At 38.9% G+C, this 18,600-nt stretch overlaps 1 protein-coding gene across 1 annotated transcript; it reads right to left on the reverse strand.

The window, feature by feature from the left end:
• Window positions 1-544: 544 nt before the first annotated feature.
• RUVBL1 (RuvB like AAA ATPase 1) lies at window positions 545-18,600 on the reverse strand. The gene is made up of 11 exons (XM_082487945.1): window positions 18,402-18,600; window positions 17,579-17,665; window positions 16,840-16,972; window positions 12,762-12,913; window positions 11,372-11,461; window positions 10,373-10,522; window positions 8,962-9,025; window positions 7,591-7,789; window positions 5,474-5,576; window positions 1,455-1,546; window positions 545-1,140 (listed from the first exon to the last, which is right to left on the reverse strand). The coding sequence occupies exons 1-11, from the start codon at window positions 18,540-18,542 to the stop codon at window positions 981-983; spliced, it is 1,371 nt and encodes a 456-aa protein (XP_082344071.1). The 5' UTR covers window positions 18,543-18,600; the 3' UTR covers window positions 545-980.

An 18,600-nucleotide genomic window follows, 5' to 3' on the forward strand; every position in this document is an offset into this window, starting at 1 on the left:
TCAGTGTTACAAGAATCTTAATCTTTAAATTATTTAGTCTCAGAGTGTTGTGAAGCAATCAAGCATCCGTACTTCACAAAGCAAGGAAGCATACTTTGTGAACAAGAGACTAAGGTTAAGTTTATACAAAGTCAGTGCAGAGCAGGATTTCATTTTCGGTTTGCAAATTTTTTCTGATCCTAGGTGATCGAGAAAGTGGGGACAGAACATAGTGAAAAAATAGCTAACCATAACGGAAAGCAATTTTTATTTAATCTGCTTTAAGAAAACACAAAGAAAGGATAAGTTACTCTGGAAGACAGGCGTTAAATACATAACTACTATTACGTCTTTCTGTGTTCTACACAGAAGTCTTCAGAAAGTAAAAAGCAAGACCTACAAAAAAACCCAAGCACTTTAAAAAGGTCCCATTACTACTACCTCCCTTTGCTGTACATCTGTTTTTGTGTTGCAGAGCCATTTTACTGATATTTGGCTTTGTTAATTCCAACTTATTTTGACTGCTTCTTTAGCAGATCAACAGTCAGAGCAAACACATGCAAACTTCCAATACTCTTGAAATTTTTTATTATAAAGCACTTCAGACAAACTTTGATTCCAAAAAAAAAAAGTTCTTATCTGTAAAAGGAAACTATTTTAAAACAACATTCATAAAGAAAATAGACTGTTCTTAAGCATCAACTTCAGTTAGAGCTCTTCTGTAATGAAATCTAAAGACAAAACTGATGGGTCAAGAGCTATTCGTTTTGTATATACTCATAAAAGGGAGACTAAGATGTTACACAGACATCACGGAGCATCTTATTGTTGATAATGAAATAGGAACGCTTGGTAGTTAATTCTGGCCTGACAAAGCAGTCCAACATTTAAATATGTTTCAGTCCCAAAAGAGACAAACCATTAACATTTCTCATTCAATAATTAAGCCAGCCCTGGGTAAGGGTTAAAGCCACTTCAAAGCATCTAACACGATAAGCTCTTCATTTCATGTACTTCTCCTGTTGATCAGCCAAGATTTTTGCTGAGGATTTGGCATCATAGAAAAGTTCATTTATTTCTTCAATATGCTCTTTCTCGATGCTGTCTTTCCCATTAATCTTGGCAAGCAGGTTAGCTGGGGTCAGTAACTGCACAGCATACCTGTGATCAAACAGAGATGGATGAATAATTACAATTCAGTGCATCTCAGTGAACTGAAAATATGTAGGGGTGGGAGATTTGTTAAGAAACACACAGCCTTATCCGCAGTATAAAAAGCCTGCAAGACACTCCAGCACGCATGCTCCTTAAAGGAGGAAAGAGAAGGACTACCATGCTTTTTTAAAGTTAGCACTGTTCTTAATAGATCACATTATTGTGTGGGGGAGGATTGAATCGCTTCCAAGCGAGAGTTATCCTACAGTGTTTTTAGACCTAGTCATAGTTAAGAGAAAAGCCAACTGCGCTCAACTTACCTTAAGGTTGTCTTGGTACCAATTTCTCCTAGGTGGTTTAGAGCTTCTTCACTAATGTTAATTCCTTCTGTCTGAGCACGAAGTTTTATGATCTGTTGGGATGAATGAGTAAGGTAAGGTACCAGCCTAAACAATTACCGTGCGATACTACTTAGCTTAGTATCTGGAAATTCTGTCAGAGACGAGACATGCTATAAAACGAGATGGTGTAGAGGGTTATCCTGGTGTAAATTAGCACTAAACTAAAATTTGCGGAATTCCAAGTCTTTGAATAGGCAACTATGATGTTAAAAAAACGATTATCACAAAAGGCAGGTAAAGTAACACTTCATGATAATTCTGCTTGGTTAGCAAAGTATATCTACTAATAGGAGCAGAATATGAGAACTTATACCAGAAAACATAAGAAGGACATGGACCTGCTGGAGCGTGTCCAGAGGAGAGCCACGAGGATGATCTGAGGACTGGAGCACCTCTCCTATGAGGAGAGGCTGAAAGAGTTGGGGCTGTTCAGCCTGGAGAAGAGAAGGCTCCGGGGAGATCTTATTGCGGCCTTCCAGTACCTAAAGGGGACCTACAGGAGAGCTGGGGAAGGACTTTTTACTAGGGCATGTAGTGATAGGACAAGGGAGAATGGCTTTAAACTAGAAGAGGGCAGGTTCAGATTGAACATTAGGAAGAAGTTTTTCACTTTAAGGGTGGTAAGGCACTGGAACAGGTTGCCCAGAGAAGTTGTTGAGGCCCCATCCCTGGAGGTGTTCAAGGCCAGACTGGACGTGGCCTTGGGCAACCTGGTCTAGTGGGAGGTGTCCCTGCCTATGGCGGGGGGTTGGAACTCGATGATCTTCAAGGTCCTTTCCAACCTAAACCATTCTATATTTCTGTGATTCAGGAGGAAGAGAAGGGCTCAGAGGTCCAGCACCAGGGCAAGTTCTCAGGATCGCAGCCATTAAGAACTTCACAGCAAACTTTCTAATTTATATTGAAAGTGATGTTCATGGTATGAAATAATCCTGTTGGCCAGCTTGGGTTAAGTGCTCGGGGTCTCGCTCCTCCTCATCCCTGCACCTGACAAGCTTGAACAACACTGAGACCCTGAGACCCACACACCGTAACTTGCTATAAAGTAATTATTTTTACAAATTCAGACACTAGAGTCTTCTAAAAGTGCAGTTTTCTGAAGCATCAGAAGAGAAATTAGTCCCGTGTAGTTCAAACCAGGACAGGTATGCAGGAAGTATGTGACAGCTGGAGTCTTGTGGACACCTACACCAATTAGTTACTAAATCTTGCAGTGTATCATTGCTGCTATACAGTGAGTCCTCCAAAAAGCCCTACAGAAAGCTACGCCCTTTCCTTAGCAGCTCACAACACACTTTTTATTCAATTGACAAGAAGATAGTAAAATAAATCAAAAAGTTACTTTCTATGATTCACCTATTCCTGCAAGAAGAAAAAAATCACAAGGAAGAATCTAATCTTTTGAGAACAGTCTCAGGCTTGTACCAGTTTGAAGATCTTTACAAAGTTGGAGAGCAAGATATCACCAATAAGCCTGAGCATATAAAGCTGTAACAAAAGTGGCACAAGTCTCTCGGTAGTCCGTATTACCAGCTGAGTGATAAGGGGCAGACTGGATAATGATGTTGTGTTGTAGTGCTGAGATAACTCTGGAACTGCAAGCCTCATATAATACAGGTATTTTTCACTTTGGCAGCTTTGTAAACAAGATATCAAGAAGCACTCGTTTAAATTAAAGCCATAAAAATGCGCTAGGGAACTCAGAGTAGGGAACAGAGTAAAAGAGAGGGACCTGAAATGGCAGTAAGTTCTGCTAAGATATTAATACTGAATATCTGAAATTGCATTTGCAGCAGCATTGCCAATTGAAGATTTTTTTCCTGTCTTTTTAGATCACTCAAACATCACTTTCCATTCACTCAAATACTGCTACTTTACTCCTCCCCTTCCAGAAACAATGTATCTTGAATCTTTAACATTTTTTTTTTTTAAATAACTATTTATCCAGCAACTTGGTAGAACCTTACTGAAGAATCGGGGCCAAAGCCAGCAAATACATTTATATATAAGTCGCTATGAAATAGGAAAAGAAGTGTTTTTCAGGTAAAATAGACTAGGGACAAGAAGTCCTAGTTATAACCTCTATGGCACACACGCAAAAAAGTTTGATTACAACAATAACTGATTAGAACATGTGTAAGAGTGAATTTTCTCCCTATTCTGGCTGCACTAAGGTAACTCTGGGTCTTGCTCTCAGAGCAGAGCTACACAATGGGATTTCTACTTTATCAACACAAAGAGAAATATTTTGAACTGGTTATGAACAAACTTTTAGTAGATAAATGGACAATTCTTGTACTGATAAACAAATCAATTGTGAAAGGCCAAGGCAAAGAGTCTCACACAGAAGCATCAGCAGTGAAACCTTCTTCCCAGCATGAAAGAAAAATGGGAGCAAAGATAGTGAAATAAATTTATGGATGTCTTATTTTTAAACTTCCTCAATTGTATTTAGTTAGAAACCACAGTTAAGTGTAATAGCTCCTCCTCTTCTCCCAAAAGAAGTCATCATTCAAAAGCCTTAATTTAAGGGAAGATGAGATTATCTGACTGTGGGAACATGATTTATGGGACATACTGTCTGGACTCTATTTTTAGCTTTAAGAAATGCTACTGTAAACAATTCCTTTCCCTCACCCCCGGGGAGAGTGGAAATCACAGCACTTATCCAGCTCTTCTGAAAATCAACAGTTCAGATATGAGCTCTTTAACAGTGTATATCTGCATGATAATACAGCACACTAGGCAGGTATTATATATAGCAACCTTAACAAAAAGTAACAGAGTACATACTCCTACTACCCTAACTACACAAGTCCAGACAACAGTCTTTAACATCTCCAAACTGAGTAAAAGTCATGCTTAAAATTTGTTTTGTGCGCAGACAAAACATAAGCGTATTATCAAATCACTGGGTTGCTTCTACTGTAATCTATGCCATAAAGCTTTAAAGTGTCCTTTTAGGCATGAAAAAAAATCAGCCTGAGAACGGCTCACAACAGCTGTATGTGAAAAGCTCCTCAAACCAAGTGAAATGAAGCTTTGCCTCTACGTTTATATTCGATAAATGCCTCGGCTTCACCTTGGCACTTATCCAGCAGCAGGAGACTATTATCTCGTGACAACGCTCTCCTCCATTGACACTATCTCTTAAATAATACAAAGAATTGACATGATAAACCGTAATGTCTTCTGCGTTGTGTCACTTCGCAGCATTGAGACGCTAATGAGGGGGATCTTTGACACGATGCATCATAATGGCACCCAAGCATTATAATCGATACACAATACATTGTGATGGCCCCACAGGAAAAGTTTGAGGCAGTCAGAAGCATATCTCTGCAACACTTACTGCGCTTACATTTCCAAACTTGACTAGAAGCATGAAAACCCTCCCAGTTTCCAGAGACAGTCCTAGTAGGTTAAAGCTATAGCACAGGGCACAGAGGCAAAAATGTAGCACGTGAAGTTGCATTCCTCAATCTCTCTCATCTCTTATGTGGAGGAACAGCATGAGGTCTGGGACCAAAGGCTCCAATATGGGACACACTTCACCTCATACCAACTGAAAAAGCACTACCTGCTGGAACCTGCAAACTCTCTGGATAGTACACTGGTGCAAGACATAAGGTCATCTAGCAATTCACACTATTTCATGCAAGGAAGATGTCATTTTCAGCCCTAGATCTACTACCAATATTTCTCATCAGAGGGTGGAAATTAGACAGAGAAATTGCATGCATGATTTTAACCAGCTTACTTGTTGTGAATGGTTACTAAAGCAGCATGCATTTAGGAAGTGGTAAGCTTTCTGGCACAAACCCACAAAGTGTCAAACAGCTCTACAATAATATAGAATATACAGAGACATAGCAGTCATCCCAACAGACTAGAACTCCAGGGACTTTTTAGAATTTGTCTTAAAATGCTGTGCATACCTGCTTCATTTCTTGGGGTGTATACAGCATGGTTCGGATAATCATCACTCTATCCAGCAGGTCCAGTGGTATTCCATGAGGAGACACTACATCCTCCGTGCCTCTACAGGAGAAACCAAACAGAAAGAGATCAGATACCGTACTGAGTGCAGTACATCGATTTGACTAAAATCAGTTGTAATTGACTACACATCTAGTTTACAATTCTTGTGTATTCCCACAGACAGACACTCCCCAGATAGAGACAGGAAACATTCTAGTCTGAAGTTCATGCTGGACAGCCCAAGGGAAATAAATACTATTTCTGGAGCTTTTAAACATGCCACTCAAAAATACTTAGAGGTAGTGCTTTCCTTAACATTTACCTGCATTGTATCTTAAAATACAGTCTTACCTAACGTTCTAAAGTATCTCCCAGCAAGGAAAAAAAAAAGTAATTCTAAGTTGTTTAGCAGTATCAGTAGAAATTATACACACTATTATCCATTTGGATAACATCCCCTCTTGACGAATAAGCCATTACTCTGTCCAATCCTTCTCCCAGTCCTTCCAGTGAATACCCCAGTGGTTTATGTTCCACGCTTGCAATGCGGCAAACTGAGAAGTGGAGGTCTGTGCATCAAGGACAGAGCAGGATCTAGGGCCCCATCCATTTTATTTGTTTGATGTACAACACTCAGCAGCAAAAGCTGCAGACACATCTACTCATGGTTTTCTAAGACCAGCACAATTTGCTGTGAAATCAAGAGTGAAAGATATCCAGATTTCACGAGATCTACAGAGACTGCAAGTAAAAACAGTAAAATGCTGGTAGAGAACTACGTTTCTAAGTTCAGTGCTAGTATTCAGGCACTGCAGTTTTGGCCATGGTCCTCCCTGGGAAAGGAATCCAAACACCCTGCAATCATCTGCTGTACTCTTGAGTAAATGGTGTTCTCTCCTCTGAAGTGATTCCTTCTCTATGAGGTTACAGAATCAACTGTACTATACAATGAATTTTCCCCCGACCCTTTTAAGAGCGATCAGCAGACAAATCAGAGCATTGCTAGCTACCTGAGATAGTAGTATAGTTAAAAACTTGCTTTTAAGGACTTAATTTAGCAAAATAAGATAAAACTATTCTACAGAAATCTTCCTTTCTTAAATCACAATTTTTTCGTAACAAGATCTGCAGCAAATCCACACCGACAGATCTCTATTTGCTCTACTTTTACAGGACAGCCTTTTTATGCCTTTGCAAAGAGAGCGCTGCAATGTCCACCTTACACATTTCTGAAGGGCTTATCACCTTAACTTCTAAGCAATCCAAGCAGAGAAAGATTAATACCAGATGAGCCACTAAAAGGGAAAAGAATAGCTGGTTACACAGCTGAATTAAATCAATTTAAAGAGTAGCAATCATTGCTAATGACAGCTTGTTTAGACATAATTAGACCTAGACCACAAATTAGCAGTAGAGCTTAAGGAAGAATCTGAAAGAGGAGAGCACTTTTACTGAACATGCAAAGAATGCATTGTGTGGGTGCAAAATATTGAAGCAAAGGCACGAACTGGAGTGGAGATGAAAAACAATGTTGGCAAGACCAAAGAATCACAAAAAGCCAGACCAACATAGGAAATAACAAAGGGTAGGGAGAGGCTGAACAGTGACATGCTTGAACAGGAAGCTTAAGTCTGATGAAATGAGGATAGCAGACAGCAAAATGATCCAGAAGAAGCAAGAAACTGTGATATTAGAGACGTGTAGCCCTGGTGCTTTTGATGTCCCTAATGTGCAAGCAACAGATGCATTGAGGTATCCAATGAGAAAGGTAATTGTTACAAATCACCCAGGAAATAAGACAATTCAGAAGTTGTTAGAGAAAGAGGGATGTGTCAGTGAAAATAAAAGGAGGAATTCCATTCTGCTTTAACTCAGTCAGCCTGGTATTAAATGCCTGTCCCATCGTGAAGCTCACAAGCAGTTCTTGAGCACTGATGCAGCTTGTAAGCCAGGGATTATCACAGATGTCAGTATCAGAGGCACAAGCCTTCAAAGATTATAACTCTGCTGATACAGCTAATTCCAAGGTTTACGGACCAATGCAAACTGGAAAATTCAACTTTAGACATCATACCTGATAACACAGTTTCCTCGATTGGAAGCAAAGATGACAATGGGGGAAATAGAAGACTCCAGTGCTCGGTGCAGGTATGTGAAACATTCAATATCCAGCATGTGAACTTCATCTACAAAGAGTACACCAGGGACTAGCTCTGCGATGCCTTGATCGATGTATTTATTTACTACTTTATTTATCTCTCCTCGCAGTTTGTCTGAGAACAAAAAGAAACTGTTAGTTGTTCTGTGAGTGAACTATAGGTCTGTATGAAAGACTTAAAGCAAGTAAAAATCTCCTTGAATTTTTTCATGGTTTGGTATCTTCTGCCACAGGGAAAAATCTCTAAACGCTACAATTCTGTGGCATTCATTCCTGTACTGGGGAGACACCTGTGCAACAAAATATTTCTAAACTGAACTTGTAGCACTTAACTCGGGTGGTCTGTCCTCTCACATGACTTGTGAAAAACTGATTTTTGTGGGTCTGAGGAGTTTGGCAGGGGGGGAATTCAGTCAAACCTCAGTTTAAAACATGAAACTTAACAGTTTCCAAGCATGGCTGAAAAGAACACCACTGGAAGAACAACAACAAAAAAAATAGGGCTATATAAATTTCTGTGAACATATGGATCTCAAAGCTATGCAAGATGTTACATCGATAAATCTGACATTAAAATAAGCAAAGTGACCTCTGGAACAGATGAAATACTTCAAAAGACTGCCATTCAAGTTAGATATTGGAACAGACTTTGATCTAAATTTAGATAGTCACTTACTGAAACATCATTTCTTTCAAAGCAAAAGGGAGAATAGATGTGTCTGTAGATTTATTTTTTTTTCCTCCAACTATCTGTAGGTAGGAAGAGCAGCAGTACACTTAGAACATCAAGTCAACAGACAGCTGCTATAGAGGTGGCTAAACCAAACTAAGGTTAGAGTCTTTAGAAGCTGTTTTTCTACTCCACAGAAATTCAGTATGGTTGCTTCACATAAGCATACATCCTAACAGCATCTTTTAGATATTTTTTTTTTTTGGTTGTTGTTCAGTTTGGCTGTTTGTCAAAGTGTGAATCTCACACACTCCAGCAGGAGTGTTCTCAGAAAGGGGGATGGTACTAGTGTTCTAACCTCTTTCTCCCCAGGAAAGCAGGTGCAGAGCACAGTGGTTTTTATCACTCTGTGTGTGAACCACTAACATGTTGTACTGTTTCTAGCCATTGCAAATCTAGCAGCTGTATTACTGCTTTTTGAAATCTGAATATTTATGAATCAACGTTATGTAGACACTAATTTAGAAGTGGTGCACGAATAATCCTATTTTTAATCCTCTTCTAACTGGCAAACATATAGGTTATATTGGTCTAAAAATACCATGCAGGATTCGTACCAGTAATTTCAGTTTTCTTAGGCTTCATCAATTGCCCCATCATAGAAAGGATGTCTTGCCCACCCTAGGAGAAGAAAGTTACAGATCAGCTATGAGGTCTTGTAGTACCTTAAGAATTTTATAAATCAGGAATTGGTTAAAGAAGTTGTTTCTTGCAGGTAACTTGATACGTTATATCATCAGGGCTGATAATCTGTCAAAGGTTAGGTCACTTCACTGCGGCAGTATTCTAAACAATCATTTAGCTACCTCCTCACCCTTTCTTTAGCACTGTTCATTTGGAGAACATAGAAAAACAAAATGAGATATCGTCTTTTAAAAAAATTGTCACAGAGAAGCTCATAAGGACTAAAATTGTCATGGAGCACAGACATTGATTGCCTGCGTGCATGCTAGGTGTTCAACCTGTAAACACCGATACAATTATGCTTAGTTTTAAGAGTCTGTAACACCTTGATTTTTATTATGTAAACGATTTTGTTGGAAAAAGGATGTTTATTTTGAAATGGAATAGATTAAGGGCTTGCAGTATCATACTGTCGCAATGCCAGCCTTTAAACAGAGATACTGTATTGTTAATGGCTTATGTTTATGACATAGATGGAATTCCCTCAGACTGAGTTTGTTAAGATACAGCAAGGAGTAATTCTCCTATTTTCGTTTTTTTTTTGCTGCAGTATGTTCCGAGCTTTACTGAAAGTCACAAGGAAATTTAATAAGAGAAACCCTTCTGAAGGTAGCAGGGACATCAATAGAATCTGCAGCAGTCAAAAATACTTAGTGACCTTTTATCATAGTGCTTGCAGTTTCCATTTGGTGGCCACAATACCATAAACACAGAGCAGAATAAATTAAACTGTATTCAGAACTTCGATAAATAAAATGATGCTGCTGCTACCTCACATCTCTAGGCAAGTTTCCTTCTGGAGAGAAAACAATCTCTTTCCTTGGTCAAGAGGAGCAGCCCACACTGCCCTTTTTTTGCAGGGGATGGGGCACAGTGACAGAGGGAAGGGGAGAGCTAGGTCTAGGTTATGCATTAACTGTGAAGGTAGCAGATCCCAAATATTCACATGGGAGCTCTGCTATGGCTATAAGGCTGTTCCCTGTAGTGTTAGGAAGTGTACTCTGATAAATGCTCCACAACCAGATGCATGAATCCTAACTCAGCAACTGCCTCTTTAACCTGTATGGCAGGGCCGCTGAGGTAGCCAACTGCAGCATGACCTCCCTCCAGAGAGGAGAGGTAGACTGGCCTTCACAGCGTAACACCTACTGCTTTTCCTGTAGTGGAATCTTTGAGGATGATTTAGGACAGCTCAACTTTCTACATCTCCTTGATTATTCTAGTAACCACCGCATTTATGTCAAATAATTTTTCTGTAAGGACTTCATCTGTGGAGTCAGATACCTGAGGTCGAGCATTGGCCACATCCAAGTCATGCAGGGTGACATCCTGAATAATTTCCTTTTTCTTGTGCACATCTCCCTTTGGCAAGGGAACATACTCTTCAGCTTCAAGGTCAAATTCCGTAGCATAGATATCACACCTGCCTTGCCTCTGAGAAAAAGAAAAGAAGAGAAACGCAGGTATAGAATTAGTTTCAGTGCCAAAACCTTGAGTGACATGAACTTGATAAAGATAAAGGGCTTGGTTCACAATTCCAGTCCTGACAAGCTTCAGCTGACAATTCAGACATCCCACTCCCTGCTTAGCAACAGGCATACCCTATCTACTGATCAAAGCTCAAAAACTCTGTTGAAAAACACCTGATATTTTCAGCAGTAAGAATATTCCTCTCCCCTCTCCCGTTCTTTTAACCGTATGCAATTCTTGCTAAAGGACAAATCCAGCAGATTAACTAGAGATTGGGAGAACTGTTCAAGACTCCTTTGTAGGTGGGTGATTTATTATATGACACAAAATATTATGCTCATCCATTAAACAGCAAGTATTGCTGTACACTACTTTCTAAATCAGATACGAAAAGAATGCTAACTAATGCAGCATTCCCTTCTACATGTATATATCTTGTGGAGAAAATACCAGAGCGATAAAAGAAAGATTAAATACACTGCACATGTCAGCCTGAAAATGACTAAAGTTGCTTGGTTCTTCCCCCCTTCCTTTAAAGATGTCTTGATCTTACAGAAAAGAAAACTCATCCAGACAGCATCAGTGATAGCTTCCTTGCCAGATGACCTTAATTGTGAACCAGATGACCATGTTCTTTCAGTGCAAGAGAGAATTTTCTCTCCAGATAAGGAAAACACTGGGCTCTTTTTAAAACTTCCATGTAACCATTTCATGTCAGTTAAGGTTAACAAATTGGAGAGCCTTCTGACAAAGGCAGAGAAAGGTCTGCAAGAATACATATACCTGCATACAAGTGCATAACTTTTCTTTTACCTTGACGGCTCCACTGTTTGCTTCAATATAAATAACATCACCAGTTTCCACTCGTTCCTTCTGCAAACTTTCAAATATGCTTGGGTCCAGCTGGAGACAAATGAACATCACACTTGGTCAAAACAGTTCCATATTGTTATGGTAATCAAGAAAGAGAGATTTAGTCTAAAGCTCACTCCCACCAGACAAAATTAAACTGGAACTCCCCCCAACAATACTTCTAGGATTTTATAAAGCTGTAACACGTGGAATAGTGATAGAAAATAAAACCGGAAGAAGACGCACAGAATTTAGTTTCTTACCAAAAAAATCTATCTGAAGGAAGTGACAGTAAGTGCCAGAAACATAATGATACCAGTTATTATCACAAAGTATGCCTTTGTGTAATGTGACAATATATTTATACCTAGGATGCAGCACTTCTCTTGCTTTCTAACAAAACTTTTATAAAATATCTGGCTATAGTACTGGATTATGCTACTTGATCTCTTGAATCTGTATCCTCTGTGGAGCTGTGTAAGGGAGAGTGAATGTGGAATATGTTAGATGCTTTTGTTTCTCTCAGTACATGTTTATTCACTTTTGCTCTGCATTTTCTCGTTTTCAAAGTGAACAAATGCAAGATGATACATAGCAACAGAGACAGCTTTCAATTCTCTCATGCTCTAACTGACAGGGAAATTGAACAACATGGACAGACACTTGTACGAGAAAACAAAGGGAAAGTGGGTCTGAGCTGGCAAAATACCAGCTCAATTTCCAGTTCAAATCAAACATTCACTAGAGCATGCTTCCCCATGTAGAAAGAAGGGATGTGACAGAAAGAACAATTTGTACTGAAGTAGGCAAGATTTCCCAAAACCGTCCTCAAAAATTCAGTTGAGAACCAGGAAAACAAAAACAAACAAGACCTTTCTTCTATGTTTGTTATCACAAACATGAATTTATAGCCAGGGTCAGTGTTAAGTGTATCACGGACTGAGACAGATCATAGTTCAGATTCCCAACTCAGCCCATTTTTCTGTGGTACTAATAATGCTGTAGAACTGCATCAGGATCTCTTCCTGCTTACACTCTCCTTTAACTCACTGAAGACATACAAGTGTGTGCTGCCAAACAAAAATTACAGGGGCTGTTAATTGATTGACGGGTTTATCCCCAATTTCAATTAGTGGGAGACAAGACTAACATTTAAATATTCTACACAAAACAGATAAACATAAACACTCAGGAGTAGGACAAAGTTGTCAAGCATAAGAAAACAGCCTCCTGGCATCCCCACTCTACAGAGATGGGGATCAAGGGCTTGCAATGGAAATAAGAAGTGCTAAAAATAGAAAATGCAGACCAGAAATACTTAAGGAAATTTCTGAGACTCTGCCATACATACCTTCAACTGTTTGGTTCCCTTTGCAGTTTTGAGTCCTATAATTACATGGCTGATAGTTTTGCCATACCCGCCCATAGGATTTTCAGTCTCACATGGAGTTAATTCTGTGACTTCTCCTTCATAAACCTCTTTGGTCTCTTTAATCCTCAACCCTGCAAGCAATTGTTTAGAATAGTTTCAGTACACAAATCAATGGCCAGATATATTCTGCTGCACTACTGCCAACAGAATGTAACATAATGGTAATTTTTTACTTTCAAAAGTAGAAACATCAATTATTGTTCTCTTCTTCAATATTAAATGAGAATATTCACCCTGTGTCATCATAGCAAAATTTCAGCCCAAGTTCTGACCTGCAAAGCAGTTTATTAAACTCTGAGAAACTATCTTCTTTCTGTCTGTTATTATTAGTTCTTGAAGCAAATGTCAGTATCCTCTCTCTTTTCCCTCACCAAAAGAGGGTATTTGCTTGATTTGTTCCCCTATGCTTAAGTCGGAGAAACAGTTCATCTTCTAAAACTAAAGGTCTGTGACACTAATATAACTGCAAGTTTTACACAATTTTTGTATGATCAGAAAAGCCCTGCAAAGGAAAAAGACACGAGAAAAAAGTAAATTCATAAAAATCTTTAAATTTTAGCAACTGAGTTAAAAATAACATAAATTGATTAACAGGTGTTGTGTTAGAACCTCATAAAATTAAGAAAAGGTTAATGTATAATTTTAAATATTTTTAAAGTTAATATCAAAAGGGGAGGTAGATAAAATTTAGCAGAATCTGCTAAAATGCAAATTTAAAAGTATTTCAAAATAGTTGTATATGACATCCTTACTTTGTTAGTTTTCAGACAGTTGAGCAATCATCATAGTATCTGGGTATCTTCTATTCTAGTCAGAACTATTGTAATTAACTAAGTTATTTTAAATTGATGAATAATATAGAGCTGAAGAGTTTTACGGTTATACTGTTCCAAAGAAAAACCACTATCATCACCACCACCACTACAATTACGCAGACGTTCTAACTACACAAAAGTTCAAAGAACCCACATCTGAAGAGACTCTATAAAGTATTTTATGAGACACACATGCCATACCAAAAATAATGAATGGGCTGTAACAAGATACAAGGAAGTCATCCTGCCCAGTCTGAGGCTATTAGGACTTCATAAAACTTTCCTTGTTCCATAACTTTTCATTTTGCTTTGAAATAGATCAGACACTTCACCAGTAATCTTGAGTTGCTGATAGGGAAATATAAAGAACTGACAAATATGAGTCTGTCTCCCTCTACTGGACCCAATTTAAGACTAGGATTTGAAATGTAAGAAATAGGTTAATTGTGGCTAACTATGATTTCTTGGTAAGAAGTGTTTGCCTTCTCTTATTTAGCACTACATACAAAGTTCTATAGAAAGTTAATTTCAGTAATTTTTAAAAATGTTTTTCAGGTACGCCAAAACATCAAACAAAAAAAATTAATGAATGTTTGAGTTATAAAACTGACTTAGACAAGGCTGCATCACATAGGCTACACATGCAAGGAATGTGAAGCAATATGGGAACTGCTGGTGCCGAGAAGTGGACATTCACAGGTTTGTTTTTTCTTTTTGTTTTGGTTTTAAAATTTCAGCACAAGTTCTATTCTGCTCTGGAAGCCCTTTTGTGTTTGGGGCATATTTTGTATGCTGCTAAAGCACATTTTCCAGTTTCATTTCATCTGAAAAGAATCCAATTCACATGCTCAGTCTGCTCCAGTATGCAAACTAAAGCCAAGCCCATGAGAACAACGTAGAGATTTACTTCAAAAGCATGCCTCTAATCTGAACCGATGTGCTCATATATACGCGTCTATAAAAAATATTTATAGATAAACATGATCTGAACAAAGGTAATCAATGCTTTGAACTTGCTCCTGATTATCCTTTGTTTTCATATGAATCTGCATGTATCAACTAAGAACTTCATTCTCAAAAGAGCTCTTTAACTTAAACAGAGATATTTCCTACTTACAAGTCTAAGAAGGCAGTGGCAGACTATTTCATGTTTTGGTTCGATGGCACAATATGAAGTCAAATAGTGCTCGTTTGATTTACTAGCAGTTACAATTTGGAGACAGAGAGAACAGATATGCTATTTAAGTGGCTATTCCAGTAGTTATTTTTTACTGCAACTGAGCTCTAACATTAGCTACTGTCATCATCCTTGCCAGCTGCTAATAAGCTCTATACAGGATTAATCCCTGTCAGCTTTTTTAATCCATACAACAATTCCATCTTCTTATTTCCCAATCTGTCCTTTTATGTTTCTTAGGTATTACAAACTCTACTACACCCCAAGCAGTACTTGGCCATGAGACTACGTTGAGTCTGTTATTAAAAGACTCCCCAAAATAAAAATTCTGTAAACTCAGAGTCATCCCAGTTTCCTTATACAGTCCAAACCAGTCAGACTGTTGTGTCCAAGGAAAAAAAAAAGGTAAAAAATTGATGTTAACATGCTTGATCATTTTTATAAATTGATGTGGCTCAACCCTCTGAAAGTAAAATGCACAACAGGAGCAACCAGATGATGCGTACAGAACCTGCTAATAAGGAATCATACAAGACTCCCCTCTCCCCCAAAAAAACATTTCTGAATACTTTAGGTACTGGTTGACATGCAAGCTGAAGCTTCTCTTGCACTCAGTCACAGCTGAGTGTATGCTCAAATTGAGCATGCAATTATTTTTTTTTTTTAATGCACCCTTGTAAATTACTTACCAGGCAGGGAAGCTAAAACATAACTGAGATTTAAACATGACGGGAAAATGTTCCATTATGAAACACGGCAGTTACTAGTCCTTTAAAATATTTCAGAGTTGGTTTTTTTACACTGCTAAAGATATTCAATAAAGGTTGTGTTATGAAAATGTGACACGGAATTCAACAGAAAGGAATAAAAGAAGCTCCATCTTTCATTAACACCAATATTTGTTTAGAAGTGTCTCGCTATTGACATTCAGAGAATGCAGGGAACTAACAATGTAGCTGGCTGTTAAACCTTAGAGAGTTAAAATACTGCTATCTCTAGGAATGACAACATGGATGGCGTAAGTTTCACCTGTTGGTTCGGGTTTCCAAATCTCTGACAGGGAACTTCATCACATCAAGGAAATATTGCAGACTACTCAGTCTCTGGCTTCCCTCCCCCAGGTCCTGCCAGATTCATGGTAACCAGAAGACCAGAGACTACTGAGAGTTGCTTTCTTATAAAAGTCAATGGAATACTTTTGTTTCATTGCAGAACTGAGAGACTTCTTCACCTTACTGCCATTGAATACTTAGATGAAGTCCAAAGGGAAACACGGTACAGAAACCAGGAAAATTAACTGTTAATACATTCAGTACTAAAATCAGTTAGGCTATCTTTAGCCAATCCTCATACAAACAACGGCCGCTTCTAACTGCATTTATCAGCTGTCAGCGCCTATCATATAAGAGATTTTAGATACTCACTGAGGTTGTGTTGCAAATTTAACCAATTTACATCAAGCTTGTAAAAGCAGTCTAGAATTGAGGAAGATATTAAGTTAAAGTATTTATTTTGTTGGCACGGAACTTTCTTTGTGCTTGCTGAAACACTACTAAGTCAGGCTAACACTGCCTTTGGGCATCCTTGATTAAGACTGTTTGCTTAGTAGGGCAAAATCACTAAAATAAAAATAGGAGGGAGCATTTTTCTGTCTACAAGTATTTCTGCTACTGTAAGAAACATAAAATAATTTTCTTTTCAGTTTTATTCAGAGTCACACACAAAACCAGGAGATGAACCTAGAGGATGACAGGAGACTCTGGGGAAGTAGAATAAACCATAATACAACAATTAAATTATGGTTTATAAACAGAAAACCTTACTGTTCCAGTAAATGTGGAAGAGATTCACTATATTATGATCAGCACTGAAAAAAAAAGAACATGCCATGATCTGAAGATCGCCATGACCACTGAAAAGTTTTTCCTTTTAGATGACTGGGAAAAAGCAAAACAAGTATCATGCAAATACTTCATTCTTCTTTTTTTTTTTTTCTGAAACCTACCAATTGCACGCCGGAAGTTTTCCATTAGAACTTCTGTTTTCTTGATCTCAGTGGAATAGACCTCACTTCCAACCATAGGACAAAAGGGAACTTTACTTCCCAGTTCCTGAGCAATAGCTAGTGCCAAAGCAGTCTTAAAAGAACAAAAAAAAAGAACCACACATTAATTTTTATGAGAATTAACAAAGGATTCTTTCTGCACGAAGTTAACTTTCCTCATCATATCACCTTCCATATATCAACTATCAATTTAATATTCAGACTACTCTGACACATATTTCTCACATATAACAACCCTCCTCCCTGCAAAGCAAGCGAGACATATAAAGTGACTATCAGACTTACAAATACCTTAAAGAAACAATAATAGGAATTTGACATCTGATACAAATGCATAAAGCCTTAAATAGCATGGGAAAAAAAAATAAAGCAAAAACTTAGGCTTTTGACATAAAATTAACTTCTAAAACTCTTCTTCAGAGCCCATATTATGTGTTTGGTAACCTATAAGAGGTGCTGTCACACTAATGATGCCTGAACGCACCACTGGATACTGCCAACCTTGATGACACGGCAAAAATCAAAATAAAAGCACAAAATCATGTCAATACGTTATTAAAAAAAAAATCTAGTAGAAGAAAACCTTAGGTGACCACTACCCTAAAATGGTTTTGACAGCAAATTAAAGTAAAATAGATTTGGGAATACTTTCTTTCATCTCAAAAAAGAAAAAGAATACCTTGCCAGTTCCAGGAGGTCCTGCCAACAGCACAGCTCTGCCAGCCATTTTCTTGCTTTTGATTAGTTCCACTATAACCCCACAAGCCTATAAGTTAAATAAGTATTTACACTGTTAACACAAGTATTGCTATAATATCTTTTTTTCCAATATTACTAAAAGTGTTTAGAAATATTAGGCTTTGTGACCCCACTAAGAATAAAGAGGATTTCAGTTTCATGCACACGAAAGGGAAGCAAGATCAGAAAAACCTATTTCCTACAATCATTTTATCTGACAGACAGTATAAAAAAAAAATAAAAAAATCACAGACAACAAAAGTCAACCTAAGAGCACATGATCCTTTCCCCCTTCCGGAGTTGTGTGCATATATATACGTTTAAAAATAAAGCACAAAATGCATCTTTGAGCTTCAGAACGACAAATCAGCTAAAGCCAGGGCCAGACACTGGACTGAAATGGAAGCTCCAATCCCCACTCGCACCAAATCTCTTGACTTTTGGTAGGTTTCATTGCCTTCGATACCCCAACTTGTACGCCAAAACTTCTACGGCACCTGCCCTTGCCGCCAGCTACTGCAAACAGGTAGCGGCGTTAGGGAATAGCCTTGATTACCCCCATCGCTCCCCGCACAGCAGCGGAACACACGGAGGAGCCCAAGCAAAGCCTTTCACTCGCTAACGGGACTTACAAACACGCAGCACAGTCCAGTCCTGGCCCCCGCGGCCCCTGAGGCCTCCACCTCAGCTGGGGCGGAGGCTGCAGAGCCCCCGGGGAGCCTCGGCCGGGCCTCGCCGCGCACCCCGCCCCCCGGCCCGCTCACCTCCCGCGCGTTCTCCTGCCCCACGAGCCCGGCCCCCGCCGGCTTGGCGGTGCCGCTCTCGTCCAGCCCCAGCCCCTTGACATGGCTGTGGGCGGCGATGCGCTGCGTTTTCGAGGTGCTCTTCACCTCCTCGATCTTCATCGCGGGGCAAAACCGACCCCAACCACCCGCACTCGTCACACGCGGCCCGCGCGTTACC

Source organism: Vanellus vanellus (assembly GCF_965231255.1).
Source record: "Vanellus vanellus genome assembly, chromosome: 9".
Taxonomy (NCBI): domain Eukaryota; kingdom Metazoa; phylum Chordata; class Aves; order Charadriiformes; family Charadriidae; genus Vanellus; species Vanellus vanellus.

What these genes read in the sequence shown, in the direction of transcription:
- RUVBL1 (XM_082487945.1), bottom strand. Translation starts at nt 18,542, where the DNA reads ATGAAGATCGAGGAGGTGAAGAGCACCTCGAAAACGCAGCGCATCGCC. An exon ending in CAAACAGTGGAGCCGTCAAG is followed by an intron (nt 10,523 to 11,371) that starts GTAAAAGAAAAG and finishes TCTTTTTCTCAG; the next exon opens with AGGCAAGGCAGGTGTGATAT. An exon ending in TAAGAAAACTGAAATTACTG is followed by an intron (nt 7,790 to 8,961) that starts GTACGAATCCTG and finishes TTTTGTTCTCAG; the next exon opens with ACAAACTGCGAGGAGAGATA.